Source organism: Hylaeus volcanicus, chromosome 3, assembly GCF_026283585.1.
Source record: "Hylaeus volcanicus isolate JK05 chromosome 3, UHH_iyHylVolc1.0_haploid, whole genome shotgun sequence".
In the NCBI taxonomy this organism is placed as follows: domain Eukaryota; kingdom Metazoa; phylum Arthropoda; class Insecta; order Hymenoptera; family Colletidae; genus Hylaeus; species Hylaeus volcanicus.
Genome location: NC_071978.1, coordinates 27134093 through 27160967, shown reverse-complemented (window position 1 = coordinate 27160967; position 26875 = coordinate 27134093). Strand labels below are relative to the sequence as shown.

General features: G+C 44.6%; 1 protein-coding gene across 6 annotated transcripts in view; it reads left to right on the top strand.

Moving 5' to 3' along the window:
* Positions 1-26875, top strand: part of LOC128873116 (RNA-binding protein Musashi homolog Rbp6) — a 760808-nt gene that overhangs the window by 317093 nt on the left and 416840 nt on the right. For all 6 annotated transcript variants that reach the window (XM_054116431.1, XM_054116430.1, XM_054116427.1 and 3 more), the window contains exon 3: positions 5534-5615. In XM_054116431.1, the coding sequence (XP_053972406.1) occupies positions 5534-5615 (82 nt within the window). The remainder of the gene's footprint in view (positions 1-5533; positions 5616-26875) is intronic.

Sequence of the window (26875 nt, the reverse complement as noted above, 5' to 3'; positions counted from 1 at the left end):
TCATTTCCTGATGCTCAAAATCTGGAGTGAGGAGTTTCTCCATGATGAAACGTGTAAAGGAATGTAGATGTCAGTTTTATCTACTAGTTTATCCTACAAACTAAAGTCCACCAACTTTTCCTTCCCTTTGAAGATATCATCGAGGACGTCGCAGTAGGTACTGTAAGCCCAGAGTGGGCAACAAAATCTTAATTCAGCCCAGCTTTTGATTCTTCCACGTCTATTTATAAAGTCAGCCCGATATTATAACTTTAGGCCAGTGACAGGCTTAAAATATTCGAGCACCGCGCATCCTCTAGCATAATTCTGCCGTTTCAGTAAATTGGCGCCATTTGGCTCGTCCAGGCGGCCTCTTTCGACCCACGAATTTACGATTTCAGTAGTGCCGCTCGCGCACACGCCTTCCCCACCATTTTGCAACCACGATCCCTAGGATCCCATTCCGGAAGACAAGATAGGCCTGATAAATGTTGACGAATACGCCAGTCTCGGAGTAACACAGCCTGCGGCTGAGCGCGTCAGGTGCTTCTCGCCGTAATGCGATTGACTTTATCTTCGGTAATCGCGTACAAGTGGAAAAGCCCTCGTTCTCCTCTTTTCTCTGGCGTCTCTCACCCGAGGCCTTGTTCCTTTTTCATTCTCGTCCGTTGAGTGCAACAAAGGGTAAGTATAGATGTCCGCTAGCATCCGATCTCCCCGGTTCCTCGTGTTCCTAGATGTTTTGGTTTCAAAAATGCAGAAAGATCGCGACATTTTGTTTGTATGGACGAGAATATGCATGTTTGTTGGTCTCGATTTGCGTCCTCTGCGCTTCGAGTAATTCAGTAGAAAATCATGTTCACGTTTGTATACGAGGTATGATGTCAGTAAATTATTTAAAAAATCGCGTATGTACATTAAAAATTTGGCCATGAAATTTGCACTAGTATCTTTCACCTAATCTTCCAAAAAATCCCAAATGATTATTCTACTTCCTCATTCTACAATTCTAAAATTCCTCGCTAGAAACGTGACTGTTAAAAGCGAGAAAATTTGACGGGTTCCGAAGCCAATACCGAGTTCCACGGAAGCGTCACCAGCCTCTCCTCTCGTCGTTATCGTTGTCGTCGACGGTCCCTTCCCGTTCCGCTAATAAAATAATCCCCCCCTCCCTTGGGAACGTGGTTATTTATGCTTCTCGAGTGTGGCTGGTCTCGTCCTGTGCCCCCGTCCGTTCGGCGCGCTAATGCGTCGGAGATTAACGGTTTCAAATCGTTTTCTGTGCGAGTGTCACCGTTGCGAAAGTGCGATCGCTAGGTGGACGTGTTGCTTGTCGTGAACACTTGCGTTCTCCTTTCATCTTCAGCCCGTGACGGTCGCGCCGAGTGCATCGGCTGTTGCTTTCTGTAAAGGAGATCGTGGGCTGATGTCAGAACTGAACGCTGTCGGAATTCGAATAACAACCGATGCATACGGACCCTCTGATTAACCCTTTGACTGCGTACGTCGAGCGTACACATCGGGAATTAGTTGGCTTTCATTTGCTATCTTAATATACAGCGGCAATTGCAACACTTCTTAAAAAGTCGGTCGAATGTGTGGATTACATTGCAGAGGTGGTAGATGCGAATGGTTTCTGATATGTTGATATTTTTGCCTTTATGTAATATGTAAATTAGAGGGAGAAATGAATACGACCGAAGGATCATTGAAGAATTAGACCTCCCACTTCTCATACCTGTCGCGGTCACGGTCACCGGTCGCTTATGACGGTTGATTCGACATAGTATAGATACGATTTCATTTACGTATTTTAGAGCGTTTTCACAATTCGTCGCTCGAAGTAACGATTCATTTATCACGAATTATTCACTGTTAATAAGTGTTATCGAAATTCATACGAGATATGGGCATCGGTGAATCAAATTTCGTGGTAATTGATATTATTGTATTATCAATGAAGTGATTAATAACGTTGGATGATCAGTGATTTGAATTATCTACAATTTCTGGTACAAGTAGAAGGTGTGATGTAATAATTTTAAACGAAGCAATCTTGTTTTTACTGGCTACATTTTCATGACTGTGGATAAGGGTTAATTTAATAACATTTCTTTAACCAAAGATAAAGTAAGACCTGCAGAGAATAGACTTTCTACTCAAAGAAAAAAATTCACGACGAAGTTAAGCCAGAAATTTCGAGTGTTAATGTTTTACAGCGAAAAAGTTAGGTTCCCCTACACCCTCCAGATATTCTCTGACGTCATTAGCGCCGCAGAAGTAACTGCAACATTCAAATTACTTGCCGGTAGTTACTGGCAAAGAAGGGTCACCTTAATTTTCCGAGAATACTAATTAAGTATCACTAATTAATTCCGTAGGATGATGTAATTTATGCGAACAGCTTGTTACCAAACAGGTGGTATTCAGCGGCTAATGACCTGGGAACACCAATAATTCATTGATTAACGCCATCTACTGAATAAACAATAAGCGCTCCACTCTGCCGTCTGCCCCCCTCTTACACCTTGTCGTTCCCTCAGTCTTCCTTTTCTCATTAGGATGTAACAATCGAATTTAATAATACACCGTGATAATTCATTACAGCTTTCTCAAGTGCTCCCCGTAACGAGCCGGAGGGATTTTAATACCTTTCCAGAACACCTTTAAAAAGGATTAACTTAATAGGTGGTCTCATTACGTCTTAATTGTGTCCGTGGAACATCTCGATACGATGAAAAAGGATTGCATTCTTCACTAGATGTTGTTTCACCTGTAAGATAACTGTTTTAGAATTTCTTGCTCCAAGCTGGTTACAGTTGGAATTCTGGGTTTATTAAAACCGTTCGTTGAATTAATATCTCACCATAAGTATCATCGAATGCCTCGTCGTTTAATTTTTCTCAGAAGTCGAATATAATTCACACTATAGAGGAGTAAATTGTCTTGAAAGAACAAGCATCAACGCAGCTCACTACGAACCTTCCATTTACTTTTAAATTACTTGCCTATGACCCGAATTCTGTTCGGGATAACAGGTTCTCTTCGTTTTTCGGACCTTCTTCCCCGATTGTCCTGTTCCTGGACGGTCACGAACTGAACGCACGAACGGAAGAAGCGAACGAAGATAACCAAAACGTATGCACGATACTGTCCCAGCTGGAGTATCGCGATGGCGCATCTGCAATTTATCGAAGTCGAAGACCGCTCGCGACCGAATAGGCAAGTAACTACCGAGCATTACGAGGTCCTCAGAGCGATCTGGATAAAATAGCGTATAATTAGATAGAGTGTAAGATATATTTGGAGTGTGTCCATGTTGGCCCGCGGCCAGAGTTCACCCTTTTGATATATACTTATAAAGGAGGTCAAGAGGGTGCCCTCGTCAGAGGGATAGCGCGAACGCGTTTCGGGGAACTTTTACACGGCGCAGGATTGATTGAATAATTTATTACGTCACTCCTTGGGAAATTTCTCAAATTTAATCAAACTGGTAGGAATTTAACTTATCCGCATTTTTAATGAACGTATGATAAAGAGTGTCCATTCTCGGTCTTATCAAGAGTTCCTTCTGTCTTGGAAATGAAAAATTCGTGCAAAATTGTTAAAAGTCTCATGGAAGGAACGAAAAACATAAAACGGTAGGAAAATTGTCAGAAGTGGGTCCAATCGTATTATTCCTGGTCTCGATATGAACCGTATCACGCAAATAACAAATCTGAATCACCTTTCTTCAAAAATATTATCTTACCAAACTATTAATCCCATTTATTCGCTTGTAATATACATACAATGTTTCACGTTACTTTTTCAATTTTACTTTGCTCTGCCATATTTCAAGAGTCGTTTAAATTTCGCGTAACCTTCGTGCCAGAACCCCCAGTACTCGCACACCATTCGCAGATTACAATAAATCTTTCGAAGTATGATGCACATTTAACCGTCTAAGAAAGAGCTTAAGAGAAAAATTTTTTCCTTTTGCTCTCCAGTGGCTGTTGACTAATACGATGTGTTTCCTCAGCGGCGAATGAAATATTTAGTAGTGCGGATACACTGTGCCGGGTTATAAATGACGCGGAAGCAGCCATAAATTTTTAACTGCACGTGTATTTCACGCGACACACGATGTAGAGGGAAAGACCATTAAATGTCTAGAAAACAATTGCACATCGTTTCTCTCTGCTCCTTTTTATTATTTTTTTTTTTTTGTTTGTTTGTTAGTTTACCGAATGATTCGCATCGTTCGCGCGTTCTTTCGGTAAATCATTTTTTCTAATATCCGAGAAATCTTTCGCATCACGCTATTGTAAGGGATCGACGACGCGGTCGTCGTAAATTTTACAGCGAGCGAAAGTTCGATATCAGATCTTTCTTAATTACACGTTGCGGCTTAACTTGTCAAGTGTGCGCAATTAATTTTCTACGGTGTTAAGCTAAGCTAAAGCTCTCCCCTGAACGCACGCAGCGTGTTCATGAATGACGGGGATTACGCTCGGTACTGTCGACTTACATTGTTGTCTAATAATTCTAATTAGCGTTAACGAATCCCTTCGTTCCATTCGACCGCGGTATTTCGCGGCGTGCTCCAATTTCGGATTTATCGAATCGGCTCTCGAAATTGAAAATAAATTTATCGACGGTACTCGCATTTATTTAGTGTTAAGAGTTTCTACTGTCTTATTTAGGGTAAATATATTCAATAGATACAGTTCATTGGAGTAGAAATCAATGATTCTCCCGTTAGAAATGCGTTATTTTAATTACTCTAACGACTGTTATCCATTGCTGATGATTCAGTTGTTCGTTCCCTCTCCTAACACAGTTCACGTTGAACTCGAAACGGTTCGCGTGCCACGGGGTTCCTAGTTTGATTCACAAAAGGTCTGGTCTGCTTAGAGGCCGGCTATGATTCTGAATGAGGATGAGGGAGATAAGAACCTCGCGATTATTCACCGTTGAAATTCAGTTCCCCCCCGACGTTCGCGTTCAGCAATTCCACGGGCCTCGCCCGTTCAGCGAAAACTCTCCATAGCGACTGATTTGCTAAAATTATTCTTTAGGTTGGATGTAACGAGCGCGGTGTTGCCGATAACCGACAGGAAACGGCTACTCGTAAATTCTCCCCGTATCATATGATTCACGAAATGGTCTGGTAGTTTCATTATGTTCTCTGTAATTGGTGACCCGCGTACCGAAAATGGACCCTGCTTTCGCGAAGATAACGAGCGATAATAAATCATCCGTGACGAAGAGTTCGTCGAACAAACCCCTATCGCGCCAACTATTCGCGTTTAACGCTATTCGAGTGTTATCGTGGGACCGGGAGACGTTGCTGCTTGGATTTGTCTTCGACTTTAGCGTGACTCGTAGTATTTCAGAGAATTCATTTGGAATAAAAAGGGTTGGTGATTTTCAGACTTTTTAGAAAAAGAATTTTTAAATTTTGATTATGATTCGATGGCTTCTTCAAACAAAATATAGTCCACCAAGATAACCAAAATCTTCCCGGATGTTGGAAGCAAAGGAATTAAATTATGTTTCGTTATCGTTTCAGAGAGCCTAAGGGAGTACTTCACCAAGTACGGGGACATCACAGAAGTCATGGTCATGAAAGATCCCACCACGCGACGATCAAGGTAAGACGCCCACCTTTAAAGAACCGATCTTTAATTACTGAAAACACGGGAACGGGTTTCGTATTTACATCGCCGACTCAACTTTCCTATCGAGCGTTTTTATGCATCGCGATAGCACAGCCACGGGAGGCATCTGGACTTTTAATAGCGATGCGAGTATTCGCGATCGCTTATCTTCCCGCGGTTTTATGGAACGTCGTTCCCTTTTGATACTAAGTTATGGGGGCGTTTGACGGTCGACCAAGGATTCCTAGACCCCTTATTAGCTGCGCTGCGGTATTCTGCGTTCGCGTGCTCGCGTTTCCTCTCGACCGCAGATATGCTAGCTGCGTTATATTCTTGCGCATTATGCTGATCGCGTCTTAAATTAAACCGTCGAGATCTGGCGAAATAACTGATCGTCGGGATCGGTTAGGTCATTAGTCACGATAAGGGCGATCGTAGCGGCCGGGGCGATGATGGAACGATAGTTTTCATGGATTTATAACACCGGCTAGGGGGTTGCGTCGCCTTTACGACGTCGGATCCGAGTCTACTTTCACGATGATTTAGGTTAGTCAGATTAATTTTTATGTGGCGATAAGAAGTAATGCTTAACACTTCGTTGCACGGTGTTGGTTATTTTCTTCTTTAATTGAGATTATTATCGATATTTTATATATCTTTACGTTCGTGCAAATTCTCACACATTTTCTCACATTTCCACTTACCACTTTGTTAGAAAGAGTCATGAAATTAATAAAGAAAATGTAGACTCGGCTAAATAATACTTGACTTCGCTTTACAAACTATTTAAAAAAAAATGAGATGTCAAAAGGCTCGACCTCTGTTAAAATTTTGTTTAACAGAGAAGAAATCTCGTTCTTAAACGTGACGCACCCGGTGCGCTGCAGGATAGACATAAATAAACGTAAGAGCATATTATGAACACGTAACAGGTCTTAAGCGCAGATCCTCGCAGTCGAAGAAGAAGCACCGTTAAAGTTTGCAACATGCAGCTGGGTTTACGATACGTACGTGACTTTCTCGTTACTTTTGAGATTTAGAATTTGCATGCTCCTCTGTCTATATTTATGGACAGGAGAGCACAAAATTCCAATTAAGACTCGGAGTCGCTTCCGCCTTCAGAATGCTAGAATTCAGATAGGGATTACGGGATCGCAGCACCGCTTCTCTAATTAAGGACACGCGCAACGAACCTGAAAGTAGTGTGTTTTAGGAAATCGCCCAGGGAATCCTCATTGGAATTCTCACGTCTCTATCTCTACCAGCGATACTTCGAGAATAACATTGGAGAAGACGTTAGAAGTTTGTCTTAAAGTAGAGCCAATTTCGAGAAAGTGTGCTTGAAGAAGAAGTAGTTAGTAACTGGCTGGCGTTGGTATGGCATTTCAGACTTTGCTCGAAAATTGATGTCGATGACATATTAACAATTAAGTGTACTATTTTTTATTTTGTTTACGAGCTCATGTACACGTTGATAATATAATTCAAAGACTCAGAACACGCGGTAGTCCAATTCCTGAAGGTATCAGGTACTAAGGTTTAACTATAGACGTGTTTGAATATGTTTAATTATTTCGAACTTGAATATTTTCTACTTAAATTATAGTACATTTCTTGAAATTGCTTGTTCGCAGTAAACCTCTGCGTTAGGTTGCCAGCAACCAGCATCCTTCATTTCTAAGACGGAGACCAAAGGCATATTAAGAGGGTCGACGACGGTCGACGACGGTCGACACATAATAAAAGTTGACCCATTTCAAGCCTCCGAGTGAGCTTTTGAGCCTCAGAAATTCAGGGCAGTAGCGGTATTAACTAAATGGCAATTAAATTTCACGTGCCTTGGGGGAATGTGCGAGTCCCAAACTTCAAGGGAAGATGGTAACGCTATAACATTTAAGTTGCGTCACCCACACTTGGGCCAGCGCCTCTTAGACAGGACTCGCCATATCTTAACTCTCTCAAATTTAAAACTCTACTTACACGTTGACTATTACTAGCATTACTATTAACGCTTCTAGCACCGTTGCGATAGTTACACGATGATTCTGTAAGCGGTCGCCAACAACGGCTGACAAGTTATCGATAGTGTCTTCGTGAATAGCTAATCGAATTTCCAAGTCGGCTGATAACCTATTTTCGAGTCGGTGGGGCTGTTTATGATAATGTCCCGCGATAGGACGGGTTAACAGGCACGAAATCCGCGCGCACAGATGCGAGCAGGACTATCTGGTGCAGCAAGCGGCGAGTTGGTAAGTGCGATGCATCTGCGGTAGATAGCGAAAGGAAATAATGGGCGCATGGGATCGCTTTCGTGGCGAGCAGGTAAAGCTAGATCGCATTCGTTGTCACATTTATCTGGCTGATAAGTCTATTCTTGGCCCGCGCATCTGGGCCTACCATCTTCAAATACGTTGCGCGTGCTGGATGACTATAAATGTACGTGTCATTATTAATGTTATGCATCGTACGCCGAAATAGACCTTACACGCGCGTAATCCGCTACTAGCAGCGCGATATCGCGGCTTTCATTCGTTCACGATGTTATTGAAAGAGAAAGCTTGCTATCCTTGCTGCCAGTTCTCGCGGTGTAGCGATTCCTCGCCTCGAGATAGAGTTTCAGCCTCGAGATAGAATGTTAGCACGGTATTCGAGAAACGGGATCGTCCCCGTTGTTTGTGTTTCTTCGGCTCGAGCAGCCGGAAGTTGGGGGAATTAATAGTGCATGCAACGGTGGCAACTATCGATACAAATTGCGAATATTTAGAAATAGATTGATTCTTCTTGCTGATTCAAGCAGTTGCTCTCGATAGAAATTTTGTTAGACGCAACTGTATGTTAAATGTCTTTGATACTTCCGAAATAATTGAAATACTATGAGAAGTTTCCTGTTTACTAAAGAACACTCAAATTATTAGCGTCGACAATGTTATGCGTATTAAATCTTATACATTGCGAGGACTTTACAGATTGCTTGTGGCGAGTACAAATCACTTACTTTATAATGTTGTTAATTTAGTAGAGTTAGACAGCCGAAGTGACATGTCGTGAAACGCCGACTTTTCTCCATAAATATGTCTCGTATAAACTGTTCGAACATTTCCGTGGAACGAAGACGTTGGGAAGGTATCGGGCGGAAAGTGTAAAGCTGTTCTCTTGTCAGCGAAATGATAGAATTTATGGATGCAAAGCATTTAGTTTGCGTTCGTTGGTTAAAGAAAGCAATCACTGAGAGAAGTTCATGGGACGCCCGTCCAAGCGCGATTTTATCGATGGTTTCGTTAAATTCCTTGCCTCCTGTTCGCATCTCACGAATATTCAACCCGTCCCTCGCGAGAAAACTAAAATAATCTCCGCGGCTTCCTCGCGGATATTGATGACGTCGCCGCCACGTGTGGGCTCGCTGAGAATTTCCACCCCTGCAGTCCTCGTATCAGAGATGGAGAACATGGGTAAATACGAAAAGGCAAGAGTGACTGGCAAGTGAAGATTGGCACGTCTATAAATAACCCAGGACGGATACGTATCGACAACTCCTTACACTCGAAATATTTTCGTTTTACGACACGCTTTTCAGACCGTTCCAATGCTGCCGCGATTCTTTCGGCAGTTTTGCAAATACTCGAACCTCCGTTGAACGTGATAATATTAGGTTTGGAAGACAGTTTCAAGCAGCCCAATGTATCTCAACTCTAACGCTTCTCGAAACAAACTTACACCTCTTCCAAAAGTTGTAACTCGTGACCAAGTGGCTTCTATCGTCGCTGACAATCCTATAAAGTGGTCGATGCGAAGAAACGATTCGAAAATGAAGGACGAAAATGTTCATATTTTCTATCATACGTACTCTTTCCATGACACGATATTATTTACCCGATTTCATGTATCAAATCTTCCATTTCCCTTCCAACGCGTCCATTAATAAGAAAATTATCAGTCAGAGATGCTGGGGCTTCCTCGGAATTCCCAGGGAGATAGTTGCTTTCTATTAATTCAGATTGCTGTACAATTTGCACAGTTTCCCACTAATTGTATCTTAGCAGCTGATGCAAATTGTCCAAAGTTCGAGTTAAGTTTCCCAGCGTAATTGTTGTCGTGACTCGGTAACCTTGCGACGGTAACCGGGCTCCTTCGGGCTGCGGGGAAGGGTAACAAAAATAGGTGTTCTCACCTGAAGGCGAAATCGAGCAACAGTTTCGAAGTGACGCTGGCAAACAGAAAATCCACGCAGCGGTACGAACGTTAAATGCCGGCATCAGAGTAATTACTGGGCTTTAAATGGAGGAAGCGAGGGGACGACAACGACCACGACGTCGACGGGGCTTGACAGAAGGGGCGAGATCGGCGAAGAGGGTGCACCGAGCCAGGTCAGGTAGCTGCGAGGCGATGGAGGAAAAGGAACCACGAAGTATAGAGACACGATTCGTTTTGGCATTCGATCGTTGGAATATTTTGGAGCAACGGTGGTCAAATTATTAGAGGCAAAGGAAAAATATTTGAATAGCTAACAAAGGCATTATTAGATTAATTCTTTCTTCTTCTTTATTAGTCAACTCTACATTTTCTTCTTCATGCCCTTCCCACAAAACGAAGACTTTTCAAGCGACTTACTTTCGGTGTTACCCACTCAGTTCCACCGTTGCGCGAGATATCATCCGCGTCCATCGTCTTGACAGCGTACAGACATTCCAGGAATATCGGACTCACAGATGACATTGTTGTCACAATTATTCGTTACATTCGTCGTAGGCATACTTACGGTAATGCGCATCACGAACGAGCCGCGCTTTCATGATTTACGTTATTCCTGTGTGAATAGCAGACAACTAGTCCTCCTTTTGATGCACCCTCGAATGGCTGGTGATCAAAGCGCAGTATAAACATGCAAGCGACGAGAATGTTCAGCCGTGTCGAGACCATCGTCGCAGCCATAACCCAGCACGCTCTGCGTAGTTGGGGAATTAAGTCCCGGACACTTTGACATATGACTTGACACTGAAACGGGAACAAGAAGGACAGGACGTCTACCGCATAGAGGAGCGGGCGTCGTTTATGATGATTTGATGACGTGTCTGAAAAAACGTGTCACGGCTTTGTCCGATTCTTTCATCTCGGTTAAACAGTTCGTCTTTATGCACCGTGATTTATGTAACAACGTGGCGTAGTTTGAAGGATTTCTGCTCGCTGCTGGATCGAGGTTCGCTTGTAGTTTTAGTTACTTGGTTGGCAGCTATCGTGAAACGCGGAGACTGTGAATCGGTGAGTTTTTTTACGTTATTTGTAGTAAATTTATTTTTTTTTAGCCAGAATCGAGAGTGCAGACTCTATACAAACTTTGACGAACTTAGAAAAAAATAAAATCAGTTAAAGAGTGTCCATATTCAGCTATTGTTCCTCGTGAATTAATAGTCCTACCCTTGAGATATTCGTTACTCGATACTGAAAACTTATCAGACAGAGGATCTTACCTCGCTACCTACCGAGGAGCATGAATTTACGCGCACGCATGTGTAACATCCAGGGATTAGCAGATTTACAGCCGTGCGAACCGGTAGTTTCCATAGAAGCTCGCGGGATTCGCGACGAGCGAATGGTAAACTCCTTCCCTCGCCGTTTATTTCAGAGACCACCCATCCAACGCCTTATACGGTATCTGAAATTCATTAACACCAGACTATGCTACTAATTGGCGCGTTTCTATAACGGCGTGTTGTTAAAGGGATTGTACAGCGATAATCGCAGTTAAATTGTCGCGTAACTCTTTAAATTATCGTGTCCCGCTCGCTCTAACGTCGGTTACTCTTCGCCGCCTTGCTCTTCCCCGTTTAATTAATTGGCCAGAAACTTTCAGCCGTCCGCCCCGACTCTCTCTCTAATTATTCATTCCTTTCATTCCCACGGGAACGAGCGAGGTAGGATCAGGAAGGCAGCGCGGGTACGGAGCGACCGGACAACAAAACGAAACACAGGACAACTTACTAGCGTCGAGTTATAAAGCACAGAAGCAACAGTCGGGCCTATTCGCGCCCGCTTATTACGCGGAAATGAAGCCAGTGGAATCAAACTGGCCCCCTCTCTCTCTCTCCACGTACACCTCTCTACTTTGTTGTATCATGTTGCTTTTCGTCTTTCAACATTGTCCAAATTTCAACGACTATCAGGTAGATTATTCTTTGATCCCTTCAAGAGAATTTTCATCGTGAACAAGAATGTGGGCATTTTGTTGGTAAAATTGAATAGAAAACTTGAGAAAACACAGAGGTGTACTCCAGAAATATATACCGCTGACGAAACGTTTAACACGTGATCTCTCGAGACCCCAGAAGTCCCAGAATTAAAAATGGTCTCGTCGATATTCTCACGGTATCTTACCGCGTGTCGATGTCGTCCACCATTCGCAGTAATCGAGACGTGAATAAGTGGAAGGAAGCCTCGACGGAAACGGTTCAATTACTTTCGAACAAGCGAGTTCACGTCTGCGACACGTTACGCGATATTAAACGGGACGTGGCCTCGATAGATTTAAATTTCTTCTCGAAAGATCTGGGAAATTTCTCTGGCAGGTGGAAGCCGCTTAGAGGGCGGCTAGACCGAGAGGGTGAACGAGGACGACAGCCAGGAGAGATAGAGGAACGCGGCTATAGGGTTCGGGAACAAGGGTGGTTGAATCCCTCAGCGCCACGTCGTAGCTCATATCTGCCGCAAAGGGACGTGGAACCTGTACGCAGGGGTTACTCTGCGGGTTGTAAATTAATGGTTAGCCCGTGGCACGGGGGTTCGTCCTAAGGGTTCTGCTTGATCTATGGGCGGGGCGTGTGTGCCAGGTCAAACTGGTCTTGCTCGGTGATACGAGGCCCTGGCGAAAACTGTCTCCCTCTTTCCTTGATCGCATGAAAATCGATACCCGTTTGACCGCTCGGCTTTTTTGGGGGCCTTCGGTGCCCACCGTGGCCCATTTAACGCGTTATCTATTTCATAATCGGCACCCAGGGGCTCCGGGTATATGCGTCGGGCTTGGGGGCTTTCGAGAAACCTCGATCAGGGACCATCCTTTGCGATTTATGGGAGTTGGTAGTCGCTAGGAAACGCTGGAAGCGATTGATGCGTGAGACATGATTGTTCGGATCGGTGGACTTTAGTGCCGAAGTTCTGCAGTCGCAGGTGACATGAATTTTACGCCAGAAGCATGCATTTAAAGTGTTTAGTGTTCCTGGCGTTAGCAAATTTAAAAAGAAAAAGTGAATTGGTAGAATATTCTATTGCAATTACTTGAACGTGTAATAGGTTAAGTATTTCAGGAATTTCAGTATACCAGTAAGACAGGTTGACTAAAGTAACTATTCTTGACGTCTTGGGTACGGTGACTGTGTGAAACGTTCAAGATTCCTATTTGGCAGTTTGAGACGTCTAATCTGTGAACTTCGCGTCAAGATTTCACGGTATTGCTCTCTCGAATGTCGACGTTTTAGGGCTTGGTACGGTGGATTGGTGCAGAAGTACCTGACAGATCCTGCCTTGTAAATTCTTGAGGATCTCTAGTTCGTTGTATACAAATACATCTCTCGAGGATCATCCTTAAACAGTTTGATGTGCTTCCACAAGAACGCGAAACATTCCCTGAAACAATGAAGGAGATCCATCTGTAGCCGAAACTATATTTGACTCGACGTCCCCAAAATTTTCGCTTTCCACAAACTTGTCAACCAAGTGCTTTGACACTTAAATTTAAGACTTTTCAAAAAGTGGAGTTCAATCGATTTGTTCAGCGAACCGCTCAATTAACGTCTTATTGTAAATATGATTTGCCGTTTCTATCATCTTCCACGATCAATTGGTCTGTTATGGCCCTGCCGTGGTCCCCAATATACTCAATAGCGTTTCTCCTGTTTTCACGATCAGTCTACGCAATATTCTGGATGGCCGTCTGCGAATCCGCTATCAAATAACAATCGTGTCTGAGAGAAGATCAGTGTCAGAACGATACTTTGAAAGTACCTGAAAGCGACCGTTATTCCGCCATTAAATGAATCGAAATCCTCATTTCTGGTGATCTCGCCCCTCCCTCTTCTAGGAAAAGAGTACCGCGAGATAGGAAGAGAACGAGAGGCGTCGAGAGAGAGAGACAGAAGCGTTCTCCTATCGACAGTCTCATTTCCTGCTTCGAACTTATCAAGACAAATACACGCTGAACACGCTCCCTTGTTCTTTCAGCCACTCTCGCGATCGGAAAATATCTCTAATGAACAAACTATCCGATTTGAGCCCCCGCAGCCCTGCCAACCACATTGCGCTACGGTGCCGGCGCCATGCTCCTCCTATCAGCCTCGAGAAGGTTGGAAGTCTTCGATAACCAATCTCAATTTCAGCGCGATGTATCCGTTACGTGGTACCTAGCTCCCATTTTGGTTCTCCTCGTTTCATCGTTTTTTTCCTACCCTCAGCTTCTCCATTCTGGAACGGGTGTCCGTTGTCTGCACGGTTTGCTTTATTAGAACTGTTGGGAATTACGTCCTCTTTGTCTCCGACGGCTGGCTAGCCTAGAAAAGCCGTCCACTTTGCTGGGAATTTTTCACTGGTTTCCGGATTGGTGATATATTCGTTTGCTTCGAGGGCTAGCCGATGCTAAACGTAGAATTTCGTGGAAGAATTTTCAATCGATGGATGCTTGTTGGCGTATAGAAATTAAGACAGGTTTCTTTATTAGTCATACATATTGGAAATATTTAGATAATACCATTTGTGTCATTGATAAAAATGTGAATGATCATTAAAAATTAAAAAAATTAAAAATGAAATTTACCTTTTTGAAATAACTTCTACCCGAATATTAAAGATTGTCCTTCTATCTGACGAACTATGCTTGCTTGGGCTGTAATACTCACTTATTTTTTATTAATTTCCACTCCAATCGATGGTATCTCGAAAATGATCAGACTGCTCGACTACTACTTGAGCTCTGCAGACAGAGGAGCGCGCAATCAATGCGTCCGTCCATTGAAAGCGTTAATCGCAAATTTTCCGCGCAGTCAAGGGATGCAGTCTACGGCAGTCAGCAAGAAAGCAATTTTAAAATCGCGAATCGCCGATAGTTTCTCCGATTACTTCAATCACTGGCTCGTTCATCTTACTTCCAGAAAATCCCATTACCATCCCATCGTCGTTGCAACGAAAGAGCGGGGGTCGAGTGACGAGATTCGTCTTCGGGAGAATAGAACTTAATTTACATGCCAGTCCGCTTTATTAGTGAGCGGAGCTCGGCCGGTGGCGAGTTCATTCCGAAACCTTCTTTGTGTCAAATATTCCTCGTTTGCGTGTCCGACGGACTTCGCACGCCAAAGAATGCGGTCGAAAGGACGTTGGAAACAAGGTGGATTGGACACGAGGAAAGGTGGACTGTAGAATTCTCTACCAGATGGGTAGCCTGGTTAATTCAGTTGCAAATCATCGTTGGTATTTGTTTTAAAGTAATTTTAAATGTTCAAGTATATTTATTTGATGTTTAAATTAAACTGATATTATGAAATTAAAAACTTTTCATTGTTTGGTATATTCGAGTGATAGATCGAATATTTATTATTCACTCGATCATATAATATGTAGCTCTTTTTTTATTAAATACTGGCGCTGATATAAATAGGTAATCAATATCGACTCGAAAAAGAAAAAATGTGACGAGATGATTTTATCCTCTTTCTGTCGTTCACTTTATCATCTCGAAACTTTCCTGCTGTCCAGGATTTCTAATTCGCGACTGGAAGGCCAAAGGGCGCGGGCGAAGCGGAAGAGGAAAGAAGCTGAAAGGACGTCGGGTATGCGTGGATGGGGTAGAAGGAAGAGCTGGTAGACTGTATAGTCGTCTACCCGGCGGGCAATCTGTTAATTCGATCGTAAATCGTCGTTAGCGGAAAATTTAGTTGGAACTTAGCGGCGATAATTACACAGGTTTTGCAGCGGCGCTGCGCGGGACTGGAAAACGAGACGAGACGGAACGGAAGGGAAAACCCTGGGAAGAAAGAGGAGAACGAGAAGGGCGATTGCTGAAGTAGAATTTATTGGACGATAAGCGCCCTGCAACTTTCTTCCCTTACGATCGTCATTCTTTATCAGTCCACTCGTGGTCGACACCAACGTATCGAGGTCGGAATACCGGGCTTTATGAATCGGGATTATTAAGGTCCTCTCAGGATCGTAGATCTTCCTTCCCGCTCCCCGTGCTCTGCGCCCGACCGCGCAGCCGCCAGTCGTCGATGAAAACGTCACCGTGGAGCACTTCCGGTCTTCCGTCTTCATACACCGAGTCGCGGCGAAAGCTCTCGCTGACAGCTCGAACTGCCATCGTTGTTTCCCCGATCGACCGCCATCTTTTTCCCTTCCCGACGGAATCTATTTTCGCCGGGGCAAACCCCCTGATAAGAACTGAACAAATCCGGGTCTCGTGGATGTTCGAGTTTCTTCGCAGTCTTGCGAACAACTAGATGGTTAACCCTCTGTCGCGTCGATTTTATTTTATCACGAGAGATAAAAATGATTTCTTGTGTCAGGTTTGGTACCTCAATGGAACAATTAATACTATATTAATACAATTATACTATAAGAAAATTCATGACATTTTTAGGAATTGTTTCTATCCAAGTGAACTGAATGGCACATCGATCGATTTTCAGAAATTGTTTTAATCGAATCCCGATTTGGGTGCATTTTGCAATCCAGCTACAACTGCATTTGGGTAGTAAATAATGTTTGCAATTCTAATCGAAGCAAACAACGTAACTGCTGCCGGCTGCGTGTCCGAGTATCTTCGAACTTCCGTGTTTTCCGCAATGAGAACGAGGCTGAAGGGAGCTCGGTCAAGCTCGCCCGCTGGTTATAAGGTTTTCCGGTGATAGGCTCGCGCGTGGTCGAAACTACCGCAGGAGCGATGGATGAGAAAGGTGTTGAGTAATTTATCAGGCTGCCTGAAAGGTGTGGGTTGCGATGGTACGAGTTCTCGTCAGTGAACGCGTTGGATCAGCGTAGCGTGAAGTCTTATCTGGTCAGCGGGAGTCCCAAGGGTGTTCATAACCCCATTGCACGGGGGCTACGATAATCCTCTTAGATACACAGCGGCACCAATGGAACGTCATAAATCTGGTATCTGTTAGTCGGCAGTGTAACGCGGGGGACAACTGATTTCTCGTACGCGATACGTTTGCTATGAGAACCTTAGTCGCGCAGCCTGTCGCCGACAACCAACCCTGGCGCGATTAGCTCGTTACTTCCGATCGCGACACGAGTCGCACGAACATGCTCGTTCTGCGGTTGTTCCGTATATGTAATCCCGATGCAGGTTATGGTGATAAATCTGAGTTAAATGTCCACCCAACCCTTATGGCATGAGGTTGATAACAAAGAGAACGCAGAGTGTTAGATTTAAGGTGGTCGTTCCAAAAAGTTAATAATGAACACAGGACGCAGCTCTAACTGTTAACGATTCTACCCGTCACCTGCGTGATCCAATCGCGTGTCGGTCGCCGGGGTTCCAGGTTTCGCAGGAAAAACTGCGAGGCCTATCGGTCGTGAGAGGAGTGGAAATCACGGAAGATCCGAGCCGAGGCAGCTCCCATCTTCTTCTTTCGCCAGGTCTCGTTCCCATCTGCTTGAGCCCTCTTCCTCCATTTGCGTTCGACGGTGTTCCGTGTTTCGTGACGAAAACACGCGATTCCCGCGTTAACTCCCGCAGGGCACAGCGGGTGTCCTCGCGGCAGACTCGCATTAACCCACCTCCGCCACCTCCTCGACCACCGTTCGGCTCCCGCAACACCCCTTAACTCCACGGACGTGCACACAACGCATCGGCTGCCTTTCCGCTATCTCGGCCTTCGCGTAAGCGTATGTACGAGCTTCCCATCCACCCTCATTTATTCTTCGACGAACCGTGCGGATGTACCGCCGTTTAATAACGCATGCACGCATCGACCGTTAAATTTAGCTCTACGGAAATTAAGAGTTTACGCGTCGAGGCGTCCGAGGATTGAAATTATTCGCCATATTAAATCGAGGTTAGGTCTCGAAACAACGATTCAGGGCCCGTGTAATATGACACGTTATTGTTCAGTGATTTAACTCAAGTGTTATAGAAGTCTATATCAGTAATTGGAGACATATGGACGTCTAATAACTTGCAACTGCTCTCACCAAATTTGCCCAAAGCGCCCGTAAACGTATCTATGTATAGTAGCATCATGTCCCAAATTAAATAATCATCTTACAAGTTCCTGCTTTCAATGGTAGAACGTCATCCTTCCAATTAACACGCTTAACACCGAGCCAACCGTGTTGGCAACTAGCAACGACTAGAGGACAGTAAAGTATTCAATAGAGAATTCGAGTTTATGTCTTTTCTCGCCGAGTATCGGTAGTAATTACACGGAGAATCGAAACAGTAGAAGCTGGTAGTATTGTAAAAATTGAATTTCCTCGTTATGTTCACATGACACGCTTTCAGACACGGGTGTTCTCTTTTTTAAATAACCCAGCTAAATATAGTCAAACTTTCCATGGCGTTTTCCAGCGAGTATCACCGCGCGGAGTTTTCTCAGGGCGTAGACACGAGGTCTCAAAGGGAAGTTTATGGGAACCCCGAACATCGTTCCAAAGCTATCGACTGTTTAACAACGTGCTTTTACGGCGTACCCTTGTAATACCGACGTTAGATGGCGTGGCAACCGCGTGGATACGCTGCAACACCGTAAAACCCTTGGTGCTCGCCCGTTGTCCTGTCTTCTCACAGTGTCGGAACAGTGACTATTTCCTTCGGCGAACGACGAGTTCTGAGCACCGACGCGATGACGACTCGTCATGTTCTGGTTGTCTCGTTCCTTTATGATGCCCGTAAAGTTATTACATTTCACGATGGTATTCGTCTCGAACACGGAACGGAAAATTGCTCGTTCGCTGTGTATACGTCTTTCTTTCGTGGAATATGTACATAGCGCCATGAAAATCGTGTTTAGGTTCATGAATGGCTAATGGGGGGTGATACTTTCCTTTGGAAATGTTTGTCGGGGTGCGTTGCCTGCTAAATAACAAACGTAGTAAACTCCAGATTTGTATGAAATAAGTAAAGCTAAACGTATAAAATTGCGAAGAATCGTTTTTAAAAATCAGGAAGCAGTTGTTACTTAATCTAAATAAAAATGGACGCTTCCGGATACCTTAAATCGCACAGCAAAAATAAATTTGGCTGACCGTTCTATAAATATTTGGAATTAGTATGCATTCGTAGACAAAGTTTTCGAAGTGTTGGAAAGTGGAAACGGGGGAGGAGTGGTCAGACGATCGGTCGACGTAATTGTTGCTGTCGGTTGCGGCCGAAAGCTAAACTAATTAATCAGAATTAGAGTGCAGCTACCTGTGAAGCAATTCCATTGGTTATTTTCAACAGGAAATCTGGAACGGAGCCGGTCGACCTCAATACCCGACATCTCGGTAAGGAGGAAAATGCCGCGAATCCAATTATAAATTAAGGATCTCGGGAATAGAACTCTGGCAAAAGACTCTTCGAGTATTCGTGCTCCGTCGGAATAGCCGAACTTTGTCCTCTTTTCCTTTTTAATGGACTTTCTCGTGGAAAAGGGGGAACGAACTTTCGCGCTCGGACACGAAAACACTACAGACTTGAAGTAATTATTCGAATAGATAATGGAATATTGCTATAACCATTGTCCTCTTTCAAACTAGACTTTATCACTATTCATCCTTTCAATGCAAACTCTGCCAGATGTATATTTTTTGATTTGATGACAATTCAAAAATGGAACTACCCCTATCGAATACACCACTGTTAATAATGGATCATCATCTTAAACTAAATTAATAATTGACCCCAAAACGTTTCTTTTCACACTATTCCACATATGCACTAACCATCGTCAGATCGTTGACAGAGCCCTCGGAAGCAACCACGTTGAAACCGCGGAAGTATCGGGCTCAGGAATTAATCGAGTCGTCTGGTGTCTCAAGATCAAGCATTTCGCAGCACGAGGAACGCGACGGTGCAATCCAACGATTGCATCTCGCCGAGGCTGCACCTGTGACCGCGTTCCTGTCGTTGCACCAACGTCTCGTGGCTTCGTATCCCGAGGCACGATATTAATAAGCGACGTCTGGCCTGTCTGCGTTAAACAAACAGCAAAGGCTGCGCAGAAGGAAAGGAACGGGCCCAGACAGGCCTGGGGACCACGGGGAAAGGGAACGTCGTCTGCAAAAATTGACGCGCGTTGGCGCGATCCTGCAACACCTGGTGCGAACGCTCGCGAATTCGGTTTCCCAGAAAATGCGAGCATATAGGCGGTCAATCCCTACGCTGCGTCTTTCCAACTTCCTGGCGACGAGTGCATGTAATGCTTTCGGTGCTTTTTACGTCCTTGGCCACATATGTGGAGACGTTTAGTTTTTATAATTATAATTACTGTCGATAATAAGAACAAAAATTTCAAAAAAAAAAAACAAAAAAATGTCGTCCCTGAAGAGGTTATAAAATTCGTAAATGTAAAAATGTATTTTTTGAAAATTGATTTGACAGATTTAAACATTTCTATGAGCCTAATTTTCGAGGACGAATACATATGCCTTCGCAGTGAAATGGTTAAGCAAATCACACGAACTGGACTGTCTGAAATTTAATAGGCATTCGCTTTCTTGTTTTCTCTTTCCATTTCCACGTTCCTGGGTCGCGCTACTTCCACCCAGGTACGTGCTGCGGACGCGATAAATTATACGATTGTACTTTTTGCACCGGGCCACGGCGTTCCGGCGATTTATGGAACGCCATTATTCATTATTTTTCCAAGATTCATAGGGCGGCATGAATTAGCACTTTGAGGGCTGATCTCTTTTCCGAGAGAGAATTATTTGTTTGAATAAATTCCGTTTAATGACCTCGCCGAACTGAGATTATACGAAATATTTCGCTGAACGAGCCGATGAAACGATCTTCCGTGCTTAGAACGATCCCAGTTTATTCGCGATCAAACGTTCGAACTGCTTCCGCGACTTTATTCTCTCTTTATCGGTTCTTTCGAGGGCTAAGTTACTCCTGATACTGTACGTGCAACTTCTAACGACTCCTGTCGTTATTTCTGACCAAGTATAACAAGAACGTTGCACAGAGGTCTGGAAACATATTCGAGGGCAGGATAGTCCCGGTAACTCGTGAACTTTAACAGCCCAGACGTCCCCGCGTTCGTGTACAGTCCCGTGTCTTTACGACGTTCCGCTCGGTCGTGTCCGAAAATTCGCGATCGATCGATCCCTGGTAGCCGGGGGATCCGAGCCCGCTCGGGAAGAATTCGTGACGCACCGTACTTTGTCACGTAATTAAATTCGCTATAGCTGGAACGAGCCGTTCCACAATTTATCGACGTCACTCGCAAAAACTATCGCGAATTCAGCCGCGTCGCTGGAATACCTCGCACCGTCGCGTTCGGGCAATCCTATATAAGTTTCGCCCTAACAATGAAAATTAGCCGTGGCAGTTCAGCTCAACATTTTAATTGCGATCGACCTGAAAACTCCTCGCACGCCAACCGTGGCTGGCTCGAGAGTTAACCGCCGAGGATACGTTCCAACACAACCGGTGATATCCAAAGCGGGGAGCTCTAAGAAGTTTAACTGGATATCATAGTTTTAAGTTAGAGGAGGATCGTTCGCAGATTTTATATTTCTAACATTGCTCATTTTACGAGGTTGTTTCTCAGGTGGTAGAAAGCATTATTTCACTGCCATAAACCTAACTAGCACAAAAGAACTCTTACCTAAGTCCTACCGAATCAGAACCAATTCAAATACTACAATTTTCTATATTATCAGATGTCCACCAATCAGACATTCACGCTACAACTACTCATCATGGCCTCTTGAATAGCCAACATGTCCACTCGCCTAGCTAGAAGATACTTTACCTCAGCCAGGTGTGTTACACACCTCGTCCTATCGCGTTCGGAGGCAATCCCATATAAGTTCTCTCCAAACAATTAAAATTGGCCGCGGCAATTCGGCTTAACATTTTAATTGCGATCGACCTGAAAACGCCAGCGATGGCGGAGGCCTCGACAGTTAACCGTCGTGCCAGACTCGCGCTTCGCTGCGTGCGCTAGCGAGCTGCTGTCCAGAACTATCTTCCGTCCTGGTGTGTTTGCAAACTAACTCGGCTGGCTGACTGGCCGCCGCACACGCCTGTGTTTATCCACGTCCGTCTCTGTTCGTGTTGGCCGCGTGTGCATCAACGGACTGGTTTGTATGCGGGATAGATTGCCGCTGACCCGTTGTTAAGTTAGTTCTCCATGTTTCGTGCCGCTGTCCAGGGAGTGATTCTGCTAATTAAATCGACCGAGGAGGGGTGGAGTGTCGCGAAGGGACAGCAAAAAATTGCTGGTTTCGTCGAACAACCGAGCGTTAGGACCCTAGGAGAGTTTCGGTAACGAATGATAGTACTACTATGAGACACTCGGTACTTCGATCGGTCAATAACACTGAGTAATTATAGAAATGCTCGTTTCAATGTCACAGCGTCTCCTGTAAGCAATACATTCAAACATAGGGCCAGGATATATAATCGGACTGAGACTTAAATTTCAGATTTTTTAAAAAGTGAAATTACTCGATATGTGCAGTGGACGGCTGAATTATTCTCGAAGATCTATAGCAACAAATTTCGAGGAATTATCTGGTTCTTGCACTCTCCTTTGTTCCTCTTTCGACGTTTTCACCTCCTGTTACCGGTTCGTTCATTATCTATCCGCACGAGACACCGCCATTGTGTACAGTGTCGCGCTTAATTACGTGTGCCAGACACCAGCAAGCATTTCGGCTCTTTTAGTGCCGCGTAAGCTGCAAAGAACTATGCAGCGCAAGCTTTAAACGAACCCTGTCTCCGTTGCTATTACGCTTGAATTGGTCCTCGTGTTCCCTTTCTTGCCTCCGCGTGGAATGCTGGGATCAACGTAGACATTTCTTCGGTTCTATATTCGAGAGTAATTAAGTAGGAAACGGTAGTTTGCGATCCGTGTTTCAACGTTTGTGGAAGTTGACAGAAGTTAAGGACGAAACGAACGGAGCGATATTGCTAATTAGACTGTAACAATTACTGAATGTACTCTTATACAGTCTCTTGTATAGTCGTATACTACATGTAATTGTACTGAAGGTAAGACTGTTAGTCTTTGTTACTAACACAATTTTTTCTTTTTCTGTTTCAGGTAAGCCACGAAAACTTATTATAAACGACTCCACATTTAATTTCCGAAGAAATTTCCCACTACAGGTATTTATCATAACTACTTTTTTTTTCTAGCTAAGAATGTTTGGTTATCTCATACTTTATTGAAATTGAAAAATTTTATTCTTGAACACCAATGTTATGATGAACATGTGATAGTTTATCATTCCTAAAAGGCCATTAATTAATATGTAACCTCTTCATAATTGTAGCTAATTCGAATACAAACAAAGCACTCAGCCTCGTTTGGAATTCCTGAATCGGGATACCGAATAAACATTCCCAATCCTTCGCTTAACGGTTCCACCAAAAATTGTTCGGTAAACAAAGATCTCAATTAAAGGGAATTACCGGCACGATGAAGAGATCGCAAGCAAAATTGAATTACACGGTAAATCGACCGACGGTTTCGCGAGCCGTCTCATTAATTAGCCCGGCGGTGCGTAATAAAAATTTTCAGCGAGGAATATTTAAAAAGAATCACTCCTCGCGTGTCCTAGGAAAGACAAAGCTATCGCGAAAATGGATGAGCGTTCCATTATACACGGCGGTGGTTGGTGGATTCCGCGTCACGGACGCCTCGTGGGAGGGTGGAGGAGTAGAAAAGCGAGATAGACGCGGTGGAGGTGGGCGAATAAAGGGGTGGACTGACGGGGTTGGTTGCCGCGCATAAACCCACGCTGCGCACAATTACAGTAACTAATCACATTGTTTTCGTAGCAACGACACAGCGTAATACGTCATAACATCCTTGTTCCCATCCCCAACGGCCACCCCCGATCCTTTACTTAACCCAGGCGCGAGCGTTAGCCCGATGCGCTTGGAAACTGTTGGTCCCACGCGACAGCCAAGTAGGAAATTTGTATTGGACACGATCAACGAACGAGGTTCTTGGTCACGATGTTGATGGACGAACGCAAACGTGACATAGTTTATTGCGTGTTGTTTCAGAGGAACTCGACAGTCATCGCTGGCTAGATAAACGTACCGGTAATCCATACGTTGAAACACAGGAGGACTATCGATCCTCCATCGCGCGAATTGTATTCCATGTTTTTCAAAAATAGCGTTTCTCGGGTATTTGCGAATTAATCGGTTTCTAAATCAGTAATTTAATGTAAATAAATGTAAACCGAACGAGTTTAGACTACAGCGTGTGAAACCATCTTCATCCGTGAAACGGTCGCATGGCTACCTCTCGCCCCATCCTTGGTCGCGTCGAAATAACACGTCACCGCGGATCGTGCTTTCAATTAATAAATGTGGGCGCGCGCTCGTACCGGCGCGACACGTATTAAAAACTAGGGGACGCGCCGGCCGAAATGTATTTTAAACACGCGAGAAATTGAAACGGATAAATTAAACGCGGCAGCGCAAACTGTACGGAAAAATAAACGTTATTTTTTCCCACCCCCCTCCTCCTCCGTTTTTTTTTTTTCGTTTCGTCGAACCGTGCGACCGAACAGCGAGTAGTCCGCGCGATTCCGTGTCGACGAATGGTAGACAAACCGAACTGAGCAAACGCGACGGATGCGCATTGGTTTCGGTTCTCGCGTTTCTATTTTCCCTAGTTTTTCTCCTCTTTTATGTTCTTTTTTTCTTCTTTCTCCTCTGTCTCTATCTCCCTCCCTTTTTTTTTTCCGTTCATGGTTGTTGTTTCTGTCAACCTACCCCAGCGTCGAGTCGGCCTACACAGTTCTCGAGCCGCGAATTTACGGCGACACTGCTAAACGACGTTTGAAAAATTCGCGAACTCGCGGCCCCGACCGCGCCGCGCCACGTCGCCCAGCTTTCCCGACAATCGTCGAATTTATACCCTGCACGGGTGTCAAGTGATAAAGCGAGGTAACGTCGAGCTTGTTAGCTTCGACGATTACGGTTCGACGGGATGCGGTCATCGTACACCTTTTTTATTACAGTCATTTTTACGTCAACCTCGGAGGGGTTTCGGTTATTCGAGACTCTCTCGCTTCGTCGCGTCGTAAGCCGACGATTTATCGATCCGTCAACTCGTTCATTCCCGAACGGTTCGGACACCTCCGCGCACCCCTCTCGCATTTTTTTTTTTTTTGTTTCTTTTATCGAATTTCGGTGTACACCATGTTAAACTAGTTGCGCTTCGATTAGACTGCTTTTTATTTTTTGTCGCGGATAGCACGTTGCGTTCATTTTGTTGTTCCTGTTCCCGCCTCGACTCCGAATTGTTATTGGTTTTTGGAAACACGAAGACCGTTGGCAGCGCGTAAGCGTGTCGATTGCCGCGCGTGTGTCGTCTGTAAAGTGAAAAATTCAGAGTTATTTTTAATTTTCGATTCGACGTCGAGAGGATCACGTTGTCCTCTGTATCGTTCATTCGAAGTGTCAAATTTGATTGGATGCAAACCGGATGTTTGTCCGGAACTTCGTGTATTCTGTTTCCAATTCGTTAAATTTATAGTTTTATGTGACAGAGTGTAACAATACGGTGTCGGGATGTTTACGGTATTTTCTGTCGTTCCTGAACTCTAACGTTTCATAATAACTGGTTTAGAGGGTGGACGTGCAAGAGAGTTAACCGTAGGGTGATTACTAGAGGCTTGCACTAGAAATTTTATTTCGTACAAGGCTCTTTTTTAGAGGAAATCAATTTCTAAAATTATTCAGATATACCTTTGCTAGGCTATGTCTCGGCTGGCTTGTCTGATTAATGCTGACTCTTTCTACTCGTATCGGCGTTTGGTAACCATCTAGATTACTATATTTAAAGTACAATAGAATGTATGTATAACTCCAAGCTTATCAGCAGCTTGAACTAATCGCCAATGTTTGAAACCCCCACTGCAAGTAGAAGCAGCTGGCAATGGTCAGGCACGATGTCACATAATATGCTACAATCAGCGCCCAATCGAGGAGCGAAATTTTTCAAAGGTAATAGCATCAGTCATCGAACGACAGTTAAACGGCCGTCTCGGATGACGGTTCGCGAGGCTCGCAGACGTGCATTGCGGAGATACGATTACGCGATCGTTCGCATTAACGACCCGCGATTCCGGCTCGTTACAGTCGTTGGATGACGTCACCGGTTTCGCGGGGTTTGGCCAATCAGTCGAGCGAGCTACGTCAGAATCGTGGCAGTCTGGCCGTGTGTAATCGTGTTACCCCGGCGATTCTGATTAGCGACGTTAATTAGAGAATAGCGATGATGCGTTGCGCTGTCGAGAGCTTTCGGTGCCCGATACTCGGTTCCCAGCCAGTAGCCTTCCATTTTGCGGAACTTAATTATCCGATTAGTCTACCTACGGAGCGCCACGGCGTCCGCGCACTGGTACCCTCTTTCCTCTCTTCGCTGCACACGCTAGCCAGCCCTTTTCGTTCCACCCGGTATATATCTCGATTCGTTTCGATTTTTCTTTACGATCTCGACTCGATAGACGGTCGATGCGCGCCTAACCTAACACTATCACGACATTAAAAATCAGCCCCCTACGATTGATTCTTCCTTTCTCCATCGCTGCTCCCATTCGGTTCCGCAAACTTTCTAGATAAGTGGCTCGAGCGAGTCGCGCATTCGATCAGACAGCAAGACAACCGGTTACGTTAAATTGCCTTTTATTTTCACAATCGAGCCTCCGGTGCTCGAGCCGCTTGGTAAGGGCGACGAAAAGGCGGCTGATACGGCCACCCCCCTCGCCCCCTCGCTAAGAAATAATTGAAACGTCGGAGATGTTTGATTCATTTCCCGCGGCTTTTCTTCTCATTTTGCACAGAACCCCCGCGGATCGGTGCCGCGGTCAGGATTCCCCGATGGAGCACCAAGGGTGAAAGAAGAAAATGAAAGGGGGCGGCGAAGAGCGACAAGAGCGAGAGAGACAGAAGGCGGAGAGGAGACAGAGGCCGCGGAAGATCGCGCGATACGACATGAGAAACGTCAAAGACTACGGTATATCTGATTGGACGGGACGTCTCGGCTCTATAGGAATGCACTTATCCGATTGGCTCTGCAATTCAGCCGTGTCAGCTT